Source organism: Zonotrichia leucophrys, chromosome 12 (genome assembly GCF_028769735.1).
Source record: "Zonotrichia leucophrys gambelii isolate GWCS_2022_RI chromosome 12, RI_Zleu_2.0, whole genome shotgun sequence".
NCBI lineage: Eukaryota > Metazoa > Chordata > Aves > Passeriformes > Passerellidae > Zonotrichia > Zonotrichia leucophrys.
In genome coordinates, this window is record NC_088182.1 from 16,548,932 (window position 1) to 16,565,403 (window position 16,472).

The 16,472-nt window shown below is 40.4% G+C and overlaps 1 protein-coding gene across 3 annotated transcripts in view; it reads left to right on the forward strand.

Moving 5' to 3' along the window:
* Positions 1–16,472, forward strand: part of IARS1 (isoleucyl-tRNA synthetase 1) — a 96,409-nt gene that overhangs the window by 44,880 nt on the left and 35,057 nt on the right. For all 3 annotated transcript variants that reach the window (XM_064723822.1, XM_064723820.1, XM_064723821.1), the window contains exons 15-19: positions 2,205–2,331; positions 6,991–7,064; positions 8,286–8,480; positions 12,865–12,951; positions 13,640–13,723. In XM_064723822.1, the coding sequence (XP_064579892.1) occupies positions 2,205–2,331; positions 6,991–7,064; positions 8,286–8,480; positions 12,865–12,951; positions 13,640–13,723 (567 nt within the window). The remainder of the gene's footprint in view (positions 1–2,204; positions 2,332–6,990; positions 7,065–8,285; positions 8,481–12,864; positions 12,952–13,639; positions 13,724–16,472) is intronic.

Consider the following 16,472-nt stretch of genomic DNA (forward strand, 5'->3'; position numbering starts at 1 on the left):
TACAGGCTCTTTCTGTTTGACTTGATGTCTGTGCCACTGTTATTCCTGCCTTGTTCCTCTGAAGAGCCACAGATCATTGTTCCAAAATTGGTTGGTAGGAGATGAAGTGGGTTGTGTTTCATGTTCCACTGAAAACTGGCAGCAGGGTCAGACAATTTTACCAGAAGAGGTAAATTATATGCTTTCATAGCTCAGAGAGAGAGATCACACCACATACATTTTTGTGGTTAATGTCCACTTTGGGGATAAAATTAATTTTTCAGGCGTGTTTTGAGGAGGCAGAGTTGAAACTCTTAGCATTTTAATGTCATTGGGGGATTGTCTCAGCCTCTAGCTATGTTAAATGGGACTAATAATTTCAGCTAATCAGTGTCTAACAACTTCTGAAAAATGGAAACTAGTTTAGGAGTGATGTAAAGAGAAGTTTTCCACATTAGTGGAACGTTGGGCAAATGCTAATGAACTTTGTACAGTTTCCACTTGTGTTTGGAGAGAGGGTCTCCTAAGGTCAGCACAGAGAGTTAACAGTAATGAGTCCCACGCTGAACCAAATTGGGAAAGCCTGTATACATTCTACATTTCAAAGCAGGGCTGCACATGTCATGTGAAACATGACTCACTGAGTTTGTTTAAAATTGTTTTATATTAGATTTTTGTTCGAGAAGCGTTACAGGAGACAACTCTGGGCTGAAAGTAACTCCAGAAATAGCAAGGGAAGCTGTGGAACCTCAGGCTGATATTTAGTGATGCTTTTAAGGGTACTTTTTGTCCACTTGAGACAACACTGCCATCAAGAACCCTTTAGATCTCCACATGGCTTCATCATGGGTAAAACTTTTAAAAGAGAGTGGCTTTTATTTTCATCAATAGTTTGCGCTTTTTTTGTTTTTGTTCACACTTATTTCATAAATCTCCTGCTATGGGCCAAATCCTACCTCAATGTGTCATATGAATGCATTCTTTCAATTTGTCCTCTAAAGGAGCCTTTCATCTTTGTTACTCTTGGGACTGATCTGTGATTAAAAATCTTCTTTAAAAAGAAATACTTGACAAGAGGACCAAGAGCTTCAGAAAGAAAAGGTGGAAGAGACCCTGTGTGCTTTGTAGCTTGGCTGCTCCCCCTTTGGGAACTGTGGCTCTCCTAATCCAGCTCAGACTTTGGGAAGGGCCTTTCTAGTTAGACTGGGAAAACAAACCCAGCAAAACCTGCCATGGGTTGCTAAAATCTCGGTTCCAGAGCTGCTTTATTGTTGTGAGCTGCTCATTCACAGCTTCTGTGCGTCTGACACTGTCTTAAGGTTGCTCTTTCTGTGAGTTTAATTTCAGTTTGGTCTTTTGAAATGCACCTTTAGGCACAAGGGGAGCATATTGTTGACTGTAAAACCCATTGCTTTCCTTCATCTGTATATAATCATTGGGTAAATAGTTAATTGTTTTTTTATATTGTGGGAGAAAATGATTCTGATCAAGGCACCAGGCCACTTAGCACAACCTGGAACATTGGGTTCTGGCCTTAACCTTTGAGCTCCAAGACACTTTCATACAATGATAATTTGTCTTTACCATCCCTCAGTGCCCATTAGTGCTCAAAATGAGGTTTTAGCAAGCCTTGATAGGGTTCTGTGGTTGGGGGGCGTGTTTTGTTTCTTAATTGGGTAATTCAAAGTGAGATGATAAATAGCGTGGAAAGGATTTTTTGTATGATCTATCAGCCTGATTAATGTTCATGTACCTGGATGCCCACACATAATCCAAGGTGCCTTTTGATGCTATTGCTCCAGGCTTTTTAATCATAGGAATTTCATTCAACCTCAAAATCTTTTCCTGTATGTAATTTAAGCAGTAGTGTTGTGATCACCCTTAGCCATAACCCTCCAGTGTTGGACTGTCCTGAGCACTTTGGCTGTGTTTTCATCCCTAATGAATCTATTTGATGTTGCCATGTTTTCCTGAGTTGCTTTATGGTAAAATGAACCTGGTGTTTGTCACTTCTGCAGCTCACCTGAGATCAGAAGGCAAATGTTGTGTTTTTTGGAGCACCTCCACAGGCCTTGCAGCAACCAGAGCTGTAACATGAACGTGCTCCAAGTCAATCAATGCTGAAATGAACTTCTTGGTGGATAAAATCAAATAGAACCAATTCTTACCAGCTTTCTCTGAAGTGGCACTAGTGCTACATGAACACTGTTGGTTTTTTGGCCCAGGGTTCCAGATTTTGTGCGGGAGAAGCGCTTTGGGAACTGGCTGAAGGACGCTCGCGACTGGGCCATCTCTCGGAACCGCTACTGGGGCACCCCCATCCCCCTGTGGGTCAGCGAGGATTTGGAGGAGGTGAGTGAGCAGCATGAAAGCTTCCAGCTGGCAGAACCCCTGCCTGTGCTTGTTGTTTGTTTCTTTTGCTCTGTCTTTGACAACTGCAGCCTGAAGTGCTGTTTACATGTTTGAACAGTAAACCTGTATAACCCATTTGTGTGTGTGTAATAGGTGATAGATCTGTGCATATTTATGGGTGCCTTGGTGTGCCTGTACAGGTATTCCCTGCTTTTGCTTGAGAACTGCAAGCAGTTTTTCTTGGTTTTTACATTAAAATTAATCTGTCTTTCCCAGAAGAATTTGCAGTGATGGCAAATCTAAAGGAAATAATAAATGCAGTGAGAAAATGGCAAGGAGGAGAATTGTTTTTTTTTTTTGGAACTCCTTTAAGTCTGCTTTTGATATTCTGGTGGTTGGTTAGTTCAAGCCAAATGAGTTGCTGAAGGCATAAAAGCCAGTCCACCACAGCAGAACAGCAAAGATACATATTTGTAGTGCCACAAATGTGAATGTGGCAGACTGTAAAAATATTAATCTAGTGGAATGATGAAAATGTATAATGGTAGTGCTGGAAATGAGCTTTGTCAAGTTGTAAGGTACCCTGCATTGGTAGCAAAATGCAGAGGGCACAAGTGAACACTTAACACCATTTTGATGGTTTTAAAATTCTTTCTGAAGGTAGAGTGGGTTTGGTTTTTTTTGTGTGGGTTTTTGTTGATTTTTTTTTTTTGCATTGGGTTAGTTCCACTAGACACACATGAAAAGCCTCTCTCATGCAAGAAGTACAAAATGGAAATCAGTATCAGGGTGTGCAGGGAAGGTAAATACTGATGGCAGCATCCCAAGCCTTTAGTTTTCTCTCTCTTGATTTGAAAAAGTTTTACTCTTCATTTTAGACCTGAAAGACCTCGAGTAGGAAAACATCTGCTAGAGAAGTATTTTATGATCTTCAACTTGCCATTGCTTAGATGTGCACCATAAAACATTTTTTATTTCCTCTTCACTGGGAATCTTGGTAGGCAGGGAGATACTCCTGCAATTAGGATTTAAGTATCTAAGAAAGCCTTGGCATTTGGATTCTGCTTGTGCTGTGAGTGTGCTTGTAAATTACTGACAAACCCAGTGCTTCTGCCTCTCATATAACAGTTCCAGTTTACTTTGAGGACTGACAATTTATACACGCTTTTTTTCACATTCATCCAACATTGCTCAGTCCCTTGTTTGATATAACAATTTCTTTTAGGTAATAAAAAGGCTTTCTGTGTTGTGGCTGAGTGTTTCATTCTGCAGCTGAAAAAGATTGTGTAAAGGTTTCATTACTTCCACTCCTTGCCTCTAATAATATTTCATTTTCTGTCCAGTCTCCCCATATCTGTATTCCTGTGTGTACTGTTTTTTTTGCTTTTCTAGGTTTGATTTGTTAGTTTTTAATAACAAAATGATGTCTAACTTGGAAGATTGACCTTTCCTTTGAAACGAGCTGCAAATATTCCTCAGGGCTCAGTGTTCTGAATAATGATGGAAATACCAACAGGTCTATTATTTCTATCCATAGATGTTACACATTTCTGTTTGCTCCAGAGCCTGAATATTGTGCTTTAATAGCTGAGTACAGCTTCTGAACAGAGCTAAATTTCAAGTTAAGGTTTTTTTTTTTTTTAATATTCTCTCTTTTGTGTGTGTGAGATATGGCTTGAAAAACAAATAGGGCTGGAACTGATGTGGAACTTAGAGCCTGGGTGACATCTGCTCTCTCAGTAATGATATTCCCTCAGAATTCCCTGACTCCAGTGCTGCTGCAGCCTGGTGTGGGATTGCACAGCAGCCTCTTCATGTCTTGCTCTCAGAAGAACACTTTGTTGCATGCAATTATGCTTTGCATATTAAATCCTGGAGAAGTAATAACAATTCCTTATTTAATATACAGTAAGGTGAATTAATTGGTATTAAAGTGAATTTTATTACAGATCAATAACTGGTTTTGCACAGTTTTATTTTAGTTTTCTTTTAGCATAATTATCAGGTAGAGACACATAATGGAAGTTAAATTCTGAAGCTTGTGTTTATTGCCACATTTTTGCAGACAGTTTATCATTTTAAGCTTTCAAATTCCAACCATTTCCTCAGTGGAGGAAAACATCTCATTTGGATTAGATAATAAAATTTTTTAATATAACACCCAAGTTGGTAAAGCAGATATGGGCTCACTTGATAGGCCTTGCATACAAATGATAGTGTTCAGTATTTAGTGATGTTGTGGAGGTTCCCTGATTATTTCCTGGCTTGTCAGCCATGGTAACCTTGCCCCGGGCTGGGTGCCCTCAGTCTGGCCCGGCACAAGGAGAGGGCTCTCTGCTCTCCTGAGGGTGAGGGAACCTCTCCTGCTGCATTTCTGGGCCACTTCTGGCCCTCTGTAGCAGCCATTCCTTCCCCTGTTGAATATTCATGAGATGCTTTCTGGAGATCTCTCCGCCATACCCTGCAGGCTTCTGCCTTTCTGTGGGCACTCCTTCCTCCAGCTGTGGTCCTGGGCACAGCTGAAATGGCAAACCCACAAAAACAAACATTTTTATCCAGCAGGGACTGCAGGGCTGTGCCACAGGAAGGCTGAGATCCATGACTGCTGCTGGATGGATCTGTGCTCCTGTGGACATGGATAATCCTGGATCTGATGTTCATTTTGTTGGCAGGGGTTAACCTTGACCTGTGGGTTCATGTCAGGTCCCATGTGCTGTTGGATGGTGCTTCTGTAGCTGCTGTGAACCATAAAATGGAGGAGGAGCAAATGCCTGGTGGGCAGAGCAGAGGGCCCAGGCTGCTCATGGCTCCTGAAGGGATGGATCCAGAGCAGGACCCATCTAATTGAGGAATTTAATTGGGGAGCATCAGCCTGTGTGTGCTCCTTGCAGAAACGAGGGGGTGGGCCTAATTTGATTAGCATCTCTTTGCTGCTTTCTCCTCTTGCCTTTCAGTGTCTAATGAGCTCCCCTTGGGACACAGGAGCTCCTTCCTTCTGCCTTGGACAGAGGCACTCTGACTCAGTGGGGGAGATCTGTGTTACTCTGGGGGCTGGTGGATTTTTCATTTCTTCCATGAGTGATTTCTGGGTGCAGTTGTGCATCAATATTCAGAATTTTGCTTTGGCATTGAAGAACTTGTTCAAAAAGCACCAAATAATGAGCAGCTTTTCTCCCAGAGCTTAGTGTGAAAGTATTTTCAAATACAAAGGTTAGTGAAGGTGAAGTTGTATCCAAGGGCATTTTTTTAGCCATTTCTCTATTAATACCTTTTCTTCCTCCAGCAGTGCTGAACTAAGCACCTGCTGCTGCTCACTTGAGCCTCTGTGTTTACTTATGGGGCCACATGAATGAAGAACAGATCTGGGTTTAAAATAGTTTGTTGATGAAGATGTATTTTCACCTGGAATCAATCCCCTGGTGTAGTTTGTGTGCATTCTGCAGCCTCTTGTACCTGGCTAGTGGAATCATTGTCCTGCCTCATTGCCTACAGGAAAAAAAAGATAAGAATGAAAACATCACATTTCCAAAGTACTTTAACAATAGCAAATGGTGATTAGTAATGCAGATCAGCACTTGAATCAGACTGGGAAAATCATGTCTTAAAACCCAAATCAGACTGAGCTTCTGTCTTTTCTGTAATTCATGAGAATTTTTTGGAATGAAATACACCAAAACCTTTCAGTTAGTCACAATTTCCATGTGTATACATATGCATATGTTTAAGACTTGCTCAAGGAATTGAGCAGTGCTCTGATTTTTTGTATCTTAAGAGCAACTTCCAAAGTTATTTCATGTGAAAAACGTCTGGCCTATTTACAGCTTCTTTATGGTGCCACATTTAACTCCTTCCCTGTCAGATCTGTCAGACCCTGGGGTTTTTCTGTTGCAATTCTAAATGGGAAGGATGGCATGTGGGACAGCATCTCCAGAATCCAGGCCTGTGCTGCAGCTTGTGGCTCGTGAGTCCTGCCAGATGAGAGAGGCCACAGGGTCTGGGAGGGCTCCATTTGAATAAAACCTAAAGCAAAGAAAGCTTTGCTTTTCTGCTTTCTCGTACAGTTTTTTAGAATAATTTTTTCATGATGTCATTGCAAATCTGGTGTGGGAAATCAGCATTTTTCTTAATAGCATGTTGGTGCAACAAAACCAAGAAAAGTCTTTCTTAGCAACCCCTTTGGTAGCTGTGATGCTTTCTTCACTTTAAATAAAAAGCCTTTAACATGTACAGTTTTGTCTGCCTGGAATGGAGCCCTTATGGATAGTGAGCTGCTTACTTTAGGGGAGGAACCTGGGGTCTGAAACTCCTGTTTGTGTAAAAGTCTGCCATTGAATTTTCAGAGGTTTTTGGTTGTGTTTGGTTTGGAGAAGCCCCCCACAATTTTTGATAACCTGCCAAGATGCTGCTGCTTCCAAGTCTCCAGTTCCTGTGACATGAATTGTATTAAATCAGGGCAGTGGTCTTTAACGTCATTTGAAGAAGGAGACCCTTGTACAGAATTTGTATTTTTTTTTTTCCAGCTCTGTTAACTGCTACAGGAGATAGTGCAAGTCTCCTGTCTGATATTAAAAAAAAAAACAAAAAAAAAACCCAAAACAACAAAAAACCAAACCTGCTGTGTACAAATAACTGGCTAAATTTCTGTAATTTCTCCTGCAGGTGGTTTGTGTTGGTTCAATGGCAGAACTGGAGGAGCTGACTGGAGTCAAAGTGACAGATCTGCATCGAGAAAGGTGAGTCACAGGGACTCCACTGGGTATTAGAAATAGATAATCAGACACAAAAAAACCTTGGGTTGTTTTTGCTCAAACCCTGGGGAACAGATTTAGGGAATAAAAAAGTTGTAACAGGCCTTGTGATTAACACATAAATGTCAGGTTCTTTTTTTCTGTTGAAAAACACTTGTTGAACACTATTAATACAAAAAATTACAGAGACTGTTAAAGGGAACACTGTCTGATGGTCATAATACAGGGGGGAAAGGGAACCATGGGGAGAACAGAGGGCATCTGAACTACAACAGCATAACTGTGCATCACTAAAGCTTTGCTTAATATTCACACAATAGTTATCTTTGAATTGTGAGAGCAAATCATCTTAATATACATCTATAACACTAAATCTGCATGAAATTAAAGTCTGGTGAAATGAGACACCAAATGCACTTCTCTGGGGTCAGGGAAATCAAGTCAGGTTGGGACATCATTGCACATTTTATTCTTCAGAGGGTTTGTTCATGTGACCAAGAGCTATTTTCCTTTACTGATTCACTTTAAATTAAATGTTAGATCACTTCTGTTCAATAGACATAGGAAAGAATATGTCTGAGGGAAAATATTATTTAATTCAGATCTTCTTTCTGGTAGTGTTGAATTTGCAGGCAACCCCGACATGGGAAGAGATGAGAATCTTGACTCCATGTTTCAGAAGATGGATTTATTATTTTATGATATATATTATATTGAAAGAAAATGATATATTAAAAGAAAATGATATATGAAAAGAAAATGATATATTAAAAGAAAATGATATATTAAAACTATACTAAGGAATAGAAGAAAGGATTTCATCAGAAGGCTAGCAAGGAATGGAAAGGGATGATAATAAAATCTTGTGACTGACCAGAGAGTGTGAGACAGTTGGACTGTGATTGGCCATGAATTAAAAACAACGCATGAGACCAATCACATATGCACATGTTGCATTCCACAGCAGCTAATAATTATTGTTTATATTTAATTTCTGAGGCCTTTCAGCTTCTCAGGAGAAACAAATCCTAACAAAAGGATTTTTCATAAAATACATCCGTGACATGGTAGCAGTGGCAACTCAGAAACACATAGCACACCTGAAACAAAGATGACTGAGTGTTTCTGTTGTATTTGTGTTAAGGTTGAATAAACCATTTGAACTTTAAAGGGGGTTTTTCAAGGTGGGTTGTGTCTGGTTTGCAGCATTGACGGGCTGCACATCCCGTCGCGGCGCGGGAAGGGCGCGCTGCGCCGCGTGCCCGAGGTGTTTGACTGCTGGTTCGAGAGCGGCAGCATGCCCTACGCGCAGGTGCACTACCCCTTCGAGAGCAGGAGGGAGCTCGAGGACGCCTTCCCCGCCGACTTCATCGCCGAGGGCATCGACCAGACACGGGGATGGTAATTCCTGCTTTGTTAGCTCGGGGGGCTCGGCGCTCTAGCTGGTCACAGTGACCCTGAGATGTGTTAGAAAGTCTCTTTTCCCAGCCCAGCGCTTGAAGAAGGAGTCAGAGCTCGTCATTTCTCGGTCTCAAGGTTGTTTATTTTCCTTATCTATAAAATTCTTTCTCCTGTCCCCACTCAACAAGACAGTCAGAGGCACTCTGCCACCCCCGGGGTGGTGTTATCTTTTCATACTGAAAACTGCATGTACAATATTTACAATAACTTCCCAATACCTATCACCTATTTAGACAGTGAGCTTCTACTCTAAACCAATCTAAAAGTGCCAACATCACAGCAGAAGATGGAGGCCAGGAAGAAGAAGGACTTGACACAGCCAGATTCTGCCATCTTGCCCCCTGAACCCTCATTCTAAAAACTCCAAAAATCTAATTTTCACCCCGTGATAAATCCACTATCATTCTACTTAAACTGTCATGGCTTCAATACTTTCATATCTTTGGGTAATGCTGTTCAAATAACTTGACTGTTTCTGTACAGGTAAGTGTATAATTAATTTTTTAAACTAAACCACAAGGTGGTCTAAAACTTGGTGATGAAAAAGTTGTTGTAGAAATACAATATTTGCAAGAAAACTTCCCAGCTGTTATGGAAGACATCAGTAGGTAATAGGGCACATCTTAGGCCTAGTAAGGAAAAATCTCAGCAGCTGAATGATCACAGAACTTGAGTTATCTATTAGAGACAGAACTGCACTTGAGTAATTTGAAATGGAAGTCAGTGTGTTGAGGATTTCAAGCCAATGTATAGCCTGATAACTTTTACCCTAAGATTGAGTTTTGGCTTTATATGAGTGCAGAAAAAAACTAAATCAAACCTTATGTTGTTAAGATTTTATAGTTTACAAAAAAGTCAAAGCTTTCAGCTGTAAACTACATCTGCTTCTTTCACTCTGGATAAATCCTTTTCAATCATCCATGAAAAATTTTGTCTGATTTTCTGTGGTTAATGTTCTCATACATACTTGTGTGCCTGCATACAGCTTTAATTCTAGCATTGCAAAGTGTTTAGTCCATGTCTGAAGTTTGAGGTTGACTGTGAAAATTGACAGATGAAGATGAATTTTTGTATTTTCTGGACTAGTGAATTTGACTCTGTCCAAGCAGAACTTTTCCATCCAGTAACTTGAGGTATTAGAGCTAAATAAATTCCTCTGCAATACAGTTGGCACTTCCCTTTGCCCACTCCTCTACCCCCCAACAAACCAAGCAACCAAAGCAGGCAGGGTGCCAAATACAACTAAATTTCATGACTGTAGTGAAATGTCTTCATTTATCAACCCCTTTATTGTGATGCAAAAAATTAGCTAATACCTCAGTAAACAATCAAATACTGTTGGGTAGCAAAAGGAGAATTAAAAAGTTAGTTTTCTCTCTTTATTCTTTTCATCTGGAAAAATTAGAAATAATTTCTTTTTTAATGGAGGAACTCAAGATGAAGATAATTGGTGTGAGCCCTCAGACTTGTGTGTCATAGTCAGGGTGCAAGAGGAGGCTTTCCCTTTTCAGTCTGGGGCTTTTTGTTCTTAACATCAGTGTAAGAGTTCCTGGAACCAGAGCCAGGTGTGTTTCACCTGTTTGTGGTGGGAAATCAAAGCACCCTCCTCAATTCCTGCTGCTCCCACCTCTCCCAGCTTGTTAATGAGCTGGGGCTTTGCCAGCAGCAAGTGTTGGGGGATTTGTAGTGGAGCACTTGTGATTTGTGAGAGGCAGGAGGAATTAAGATGTGAGGTCTAAGAACAAGGAGCAGGGGTGAGTTCTGAAGTGCTGGGAGCACAGGATGTGATTTGTATTTGGCACATCCTGTTAGAAGTGTGAAGATTGAGAATGGAGATTGGTTTTGTGTCAGGTCAGAATCTGCAGCTGCTGTGAAGTGAGGACTGGGAGGTGGGGAAAGGTCAGGAGGTGCAGGTCTGGTGGCTTCTGGTTCACTCCACAGAAGAGGAGAAAAAAATCAAGGGAGACAAGGGGAAAATTAATGTGAAGGAGGTGATTGTCCAGGAAAGTGATATTTTTGATGACTTTCTGCACGGATAGAGAACCACATGAATTATATTTGTTAAAGCCACAGGACAAAATCTCAGAGTAGTTGGGTTGCAAGACTGGCAGTCCGGGCAGAGTGGTAGGAAAGGCTCTGCCTCTGTACAGGGAAATGTAGCAAAGATTTATGGTTGTGGTCAGAATGTGGTGGCCCATAGGGAATTCAAAGCTGGAGGGTTTGGCATGAACCACAGGGTCATGAATTTATCCACAGATGTTCAAGAAAAAAATGGAGAAAAGATTCCCTCCCTGTTTTCTCCTTGGTGGAAAGAGCAAAGAGTGAAATCCTGTCCCTGTTATGGCTTTTTTACTGTTGGTTGAGTGGCAGGTATTTATCTGCAAGGACATACCTAGGAACAATCTGAGATTTGGTGAATGGAAGGTGAAGCAGCAGAGAAATTGAGAAAGTTTTCAGGAAACAAGTGTGTCTGTGGACAACATATTTCAAAAATAAGGTGCAGAAAGACACTGTTTTAAAATATTCAGAGTGAATGAGGTGAATTGTAAAAGCACAACCTCAGGAGGAATCTGAAGAGTTCCATCAGAATATGTGGATCACAGGTTTTCAGAGACAGTCTTGTAGCTGTCATCAGCTAAGGCACCTCATGCTGAGGCTCTTTGGGTTTGACAATTTGAACATAAAATTTGTGATGTATCCTTGGATGCATTTTTTTCAGTGCCCACAGTCTGCCTGTACAACTTTCCTAATACAGGGAATTAGCAATTCCTAAAGAACATTGAAATCTCTCCTAGTTGGTTCTGCTTTATGTTTTTTACCTGCAAATTTTGGTGCTCTAATAGGAGAATTTGTGACCAGTTTGCAGAAAGTGCTGGGAGTTTGTCAGTGAGGAACTTTTTAGTAAGTACAGAGGAAAAACTGCTGTGTTTGTAATGAACTTTCAGCCCTGTAGGCTTGAGGTGTCAGTCACCTGAGTAAATAGTCAGATATTTGTGTTTTGGGTTTTTTTTAAAAAAATCAATACAGGGACTTTGAATGCACATGTTTGTGTGCAGATGGAGGAGTATTGTTTAAAATTCATGAAATTAAACTGCAGTTTAATAAAGAGAATTTGTATCCTGCAGCCTGAGTTGAGGTGATTTTGAGAGTTAGGGGTCTGGATGAGATAAACATCAGAGTTGTCATGGAAGTCACTTAATAAATGCACACAGCAACCTCTGCAGAGGACCCTCAAGTGTCAGAATAATGCTTTTGCAATTATAGGCTGCTTTTTGATAAAAACAACTTTGGAACATACAGATGGATTTTTTTCCCTCCCATGAAGTGTTTCTCCCCTAAATCTTCATGCAAATACATAGTTCTGAGACATAACCTCCTGTGCCTTATTATAGCTTTTTTATAATCACCTTCTCTTTGAAGGTTGCTAAGCAGTTGTCAGTGTGATGCCTGTTTTGAACCAGGAAAGCTGTGGCCCACCCTCCAGTTACTTTCTTTAAAGTAATTACCAACAGTGCAGTTCCAGCAGCTCACACAGCCCTCCTTTGGTGAAGGCTCTGGCTCCTGAGTGGGAAATTATCACATCATCCTGCACTTCCACTTAATTTCCCAGATATAATCATATATCAGCCTGTGAACAATAGGTGCCTGTGCTTGCTCCAGCACTGATTTCCAGAGTGTCCAAGTTTATAGAGTGATTGTAAACACATCCAATAGAATGGGGAGGGACCACTGCTGCCCTTGGTTGGGGGAACATTCTCTTATTTCCTAGTGATGGCTGGTTAAAGCAGGCAGCCACAACCTCCTTCCAGTCAAACCTTTGGCAGCATTGGAAGGAGGCTTCTCTCATTTTTGGTAACTTGTTTTTATACTGTGTTCCATTGTTCCAGGTTGAAGAACACACAATTAACACACAAACACACACAAGTGTGCTGGTGCTGAGTGCTCTGTTTGATTCTGACTGATCACAGGTTTGCAGTGAGCAAATAGGAAACTTGTTCAGGGGCAGAATTCCCTTTTTTCTGCTAAAGAGGGAAATTGCTGCAGTTTTCTTCCTCATGATCTTCCTATTGCTTCCTATTAAAATTTTTCTGCCTTCCTGGACTAGTAGATCCCAGCTGAGCAAACAGCATGATATGCTTCAAATAGGAAAATCTACTTTCCATGGCTCCTCTTCTGACTCTTTGCCACATAAGTGTTCCCCAGACTTAAATTTTACCTTTGCCAGAGGAAAGCAGCATAATGACACATTTATTTTATAATGAAGACATGCAGGCTTTAGCTTGGTGTATTTATAAAGTCCCATTTGTGTTGTCTCTTGTTTCAGGTTCTACACTTTGCTGGTGCTGTCCACTGCTCTTTTTGGGAGGCCTCCTTTCAAGAATGTCATTGTGAACGGCCTTGTCCTTGCCAGGTTGGTGTCAATCAACTCCTTCCTGAGCAGCTTTTTAGTCAGAGAATGTTTCAGATAAGACCTGCAAATTGTAAATGGAATGTGAAATGGGCTTTGGAGCTGTTAAGACTTGCCAGGGTGATATCTGTGCTGTAGGAGATAAGAGGCATCTGAGAGTGAGAGGCTCACACATCCCAGCATCTGCTGCACTGGGCTCTTCCCAGCAGGGCCAGTCCTGCCTGGAGAGAGAAAATGAATAACAAGAATAGGAAAGAAATTGTACCTGTTATGCGGAGTAAAGGGGATGGTAAATGTAGTTTTAGATGTAATTTAAAGTTAATTATATTTGTTTCCCTTTATTTTCCAATGAAAATTTAAAAAAAATCAGTGGGCTGGAGGGATTGTATCAAAACAAGTGCATCTTTCCTCAGCTTGGGTAGGAAGGACAGATTTCCTGCTTAGATTTGTAACTTGGGAGCCTCCTGGGTGGGCTTTGGTTTTTTCAGTTGTTTTTGTAGGTTCAACAAGTCCTACAGAAAGGATGTGCTAATATATAGATACATAGAATTATGTCTGTGCCACCAGGAATGTACTAGGCCAGAAAAATTGAGCTGGATTTCAAGGGCCTTTTTTATTTATCCATTAAAATAAATATTAAAAGTGTTACAAGAGTTCTGAGAATTGATGCCTACATTCTGATATTTTCTAGTGATGGCCAGAAGATGAGCAAAAGGAAGAAGAACTACCCTGATCCGATGCACATTGTGAACAGTTATGGAGCTGATGCACTCAGGTGGGGTTTCTCTGCTGGGTGTTCTGTGGGATTTCTTGGCTCCCTGCTCATGGCAGATCCACACCAAGAGGCTGCTGGGGTGGTTTGACAGCAGCAGAAAAAAAGTTCATTTTAGAAGCTTCTAGACCACTGTGACAGAAGTAGCTGCAGGAGTGGATGACTGCAAAGAAGTGGCAATGGATGCAGTGCAGTCTCCCTCCTAAAGCCCAGGGGATCTGCTTCTTCCAGCACTGATAGTCTGAGCTGAGCCAGTGAAAATGGGAGTAAAATATTTGATAACAGCACAACAAGATCACTGTTAAATCATTGCTTAGAGGAGGGTCTATGCATGATGCAAAACAAAACATTTGTTTCCTGTTTGCCCTATACATTTTCTAGAAAGTGCTTTGTGTTTGTGGATCTAAGTACATTATTTGCACCTAACAGCAGTGGCACCACAAGAGCAGAAGTGGAGCAGCCTAATGTGTGTGGATAAATTGTCCAGGTCAAACAGAGATTAAACACAGTTCAAGTGGTTCATTAAAATTACAGGAGCACATGAAGTGATTCCAGAGTCACTTGGTGCACTGACTGCATGCATCAGGTGGTACCTTGAGGTAAAGCTACATAAAAGACATTTTAATAACTGCAGGAATGCACCACTTGGGCAGTTCTCTGGAGCCCTGTAATTCTTGTGTATACAAGAAACCCTTCAGCTCTCACACATTGTGTTTTACAGCTACACACAGAGCTGATGGGCTGAATGGGAGCTGAGTGTTTGTTTGGGGAAGGTGGTTGTTGCTTCTAGATAATTTAACAGAATCAATGTGAAGTTCTAATTGTTTCAAGCTTTAGCATGTTTACAATGAAGAGTTGAGTGGAATTCTTCCATTTAATCAAGGTTGCTCTTTACAAATCAACAAGGTGTGGTAGCAGGGTAGCACTGAGCTGGTAGCTGCAATAATAAGAGTGAGAAGGGTTGGAGTTACTCATACTGGAGATTTTTAAATCACAGGTGATGTTTCTGTTGAAAAAAAAAACCAACCCTGCCTTTTTTATAAACAAACCAAAAAAATCTCAAACACCAGAAGTTACACTTCCATTATTCATGGGTTTTTTTTGAAATTTCTAAGAAGCTAATTCATTTTTCTGCCAGTGTACTCATTCTTTAATGTCACATTTATTTATACCTACACCCACACAGAGAGTAAAAAAGCATTGCAGCCTGGGCTCATTTCTGGAAGGAGCTCTGCAATTCAGTTCTCTGCCTTTTCTGAGGTGCTTGATGTTCTCTGTTTATAGCAAAAGCTACAACTGAGGTTTTTTCCTTGGCACTGTTTCCCTGCAGAGTTACTTTAGCTTTTGCAGTACACAAATATATATGTATATTCTAACTCCAGCTTTGAAGTATTCTCAGCAGTAGCTTGATAAATAGATCAGTGGAAAATATAGATATAAGTTGGTGAAATGAATATGGAATTGAGCAAACAGCAGAAATAACAGCACAGTAAATTTAACAACTCAACTTGAGGCTTCATGAAATTTGAATCCTGAGTGAAATCTTTTAGAAAGGACAAACCAGTTACATTTTAACATTGCTGAGACCTGGGCTGGTGACCTGTCCAAGCTGAGCTGAGTCAGAAGGAATTTGCTGGTCCTGGTATTTCCAGGCTTTGCTTTCCTCTGTGCTGGGTGAGGATTGCTGTTAGAGGGGAGCAGTTGCATCCTCCTCTCAACCTGGTCTTCAAATGCAGGAGCAATGATGCAACAAGCTGCTGGTTTGAGGGGTGAAGAGGAGATAATTCACTTTTTTCTCATGCATTGTCAGCAAACTCAGTGACACTGGCTTGATCTGAGGAAGGTTTTATTTCTGCCCAGTGGGTAACTGAATGGCTGTAACTAAACTGTGCAACTCTGCTTTTCTTGTGGGCTTTGTTTCTCTGTCCATACAATAAATGCATCTTTGAATTGGAGTAATTGAGGAAATTGCTCTTTTTTTAACATTTACATATTGTAAGGCAGGGTAGGGCTGCTTTATTAAAACAAACAAACCCCCCCCCAAAAACAAACCTACAACACCACCAAACTGTAGCACATAAATAATTGTGGTTGAAGGAAGGTGTGGTTGAAGGACAGACCTAAATTCCAGTTTCATTTAAGGACTTACTATTCATTGCCATTAATTGTTCTGTACTTCTGTAAATTTATAATTTGAATTCAGGTATGAATTCACTTGGATGATCTTTGGGGTCTGTTCCCACCCAAACCATTCTATGAATCTGTGTTAAAAAATGTAAAAAATGTTGTTGGTTTTTATTTTTTAGTATTTTTATATTTTTTTTAATCCAGTACTGAAAAAGCCCATTTCTGTGCTGCATTACTGTCTGTTTATTCTGGCAGCTCTATTTTTATCTATTAGTTTTAATGCAAGAATCCCTCTCTCCTGAAGAATTTATGGTCTGGTATTCTTGAATGTGCTGTGTCAAACCCCATTAAGATTTTAAAGCCTCTTAAAGGAAGTGCCTGTAAAGTTATATTAGTTTAGAATCATGATTTTAAAAGTTTAAAAATGTGAGAAAATGGGTTAATAAATTTGGATTGAAAAATGCCATAATCTTTAAAACGAAAAAATGTTTGGTTTGGTTTTCATATTTGGAAAATTAAATGAAGTGTGTCTAAATCAAGTTTGGATTCAAGTTTTTCTGACACCTGAGTAAGGCTTGGTTTCTTTTTGAGTTCACTTGATAGATTCCAGTTTATTTCTGGAAAC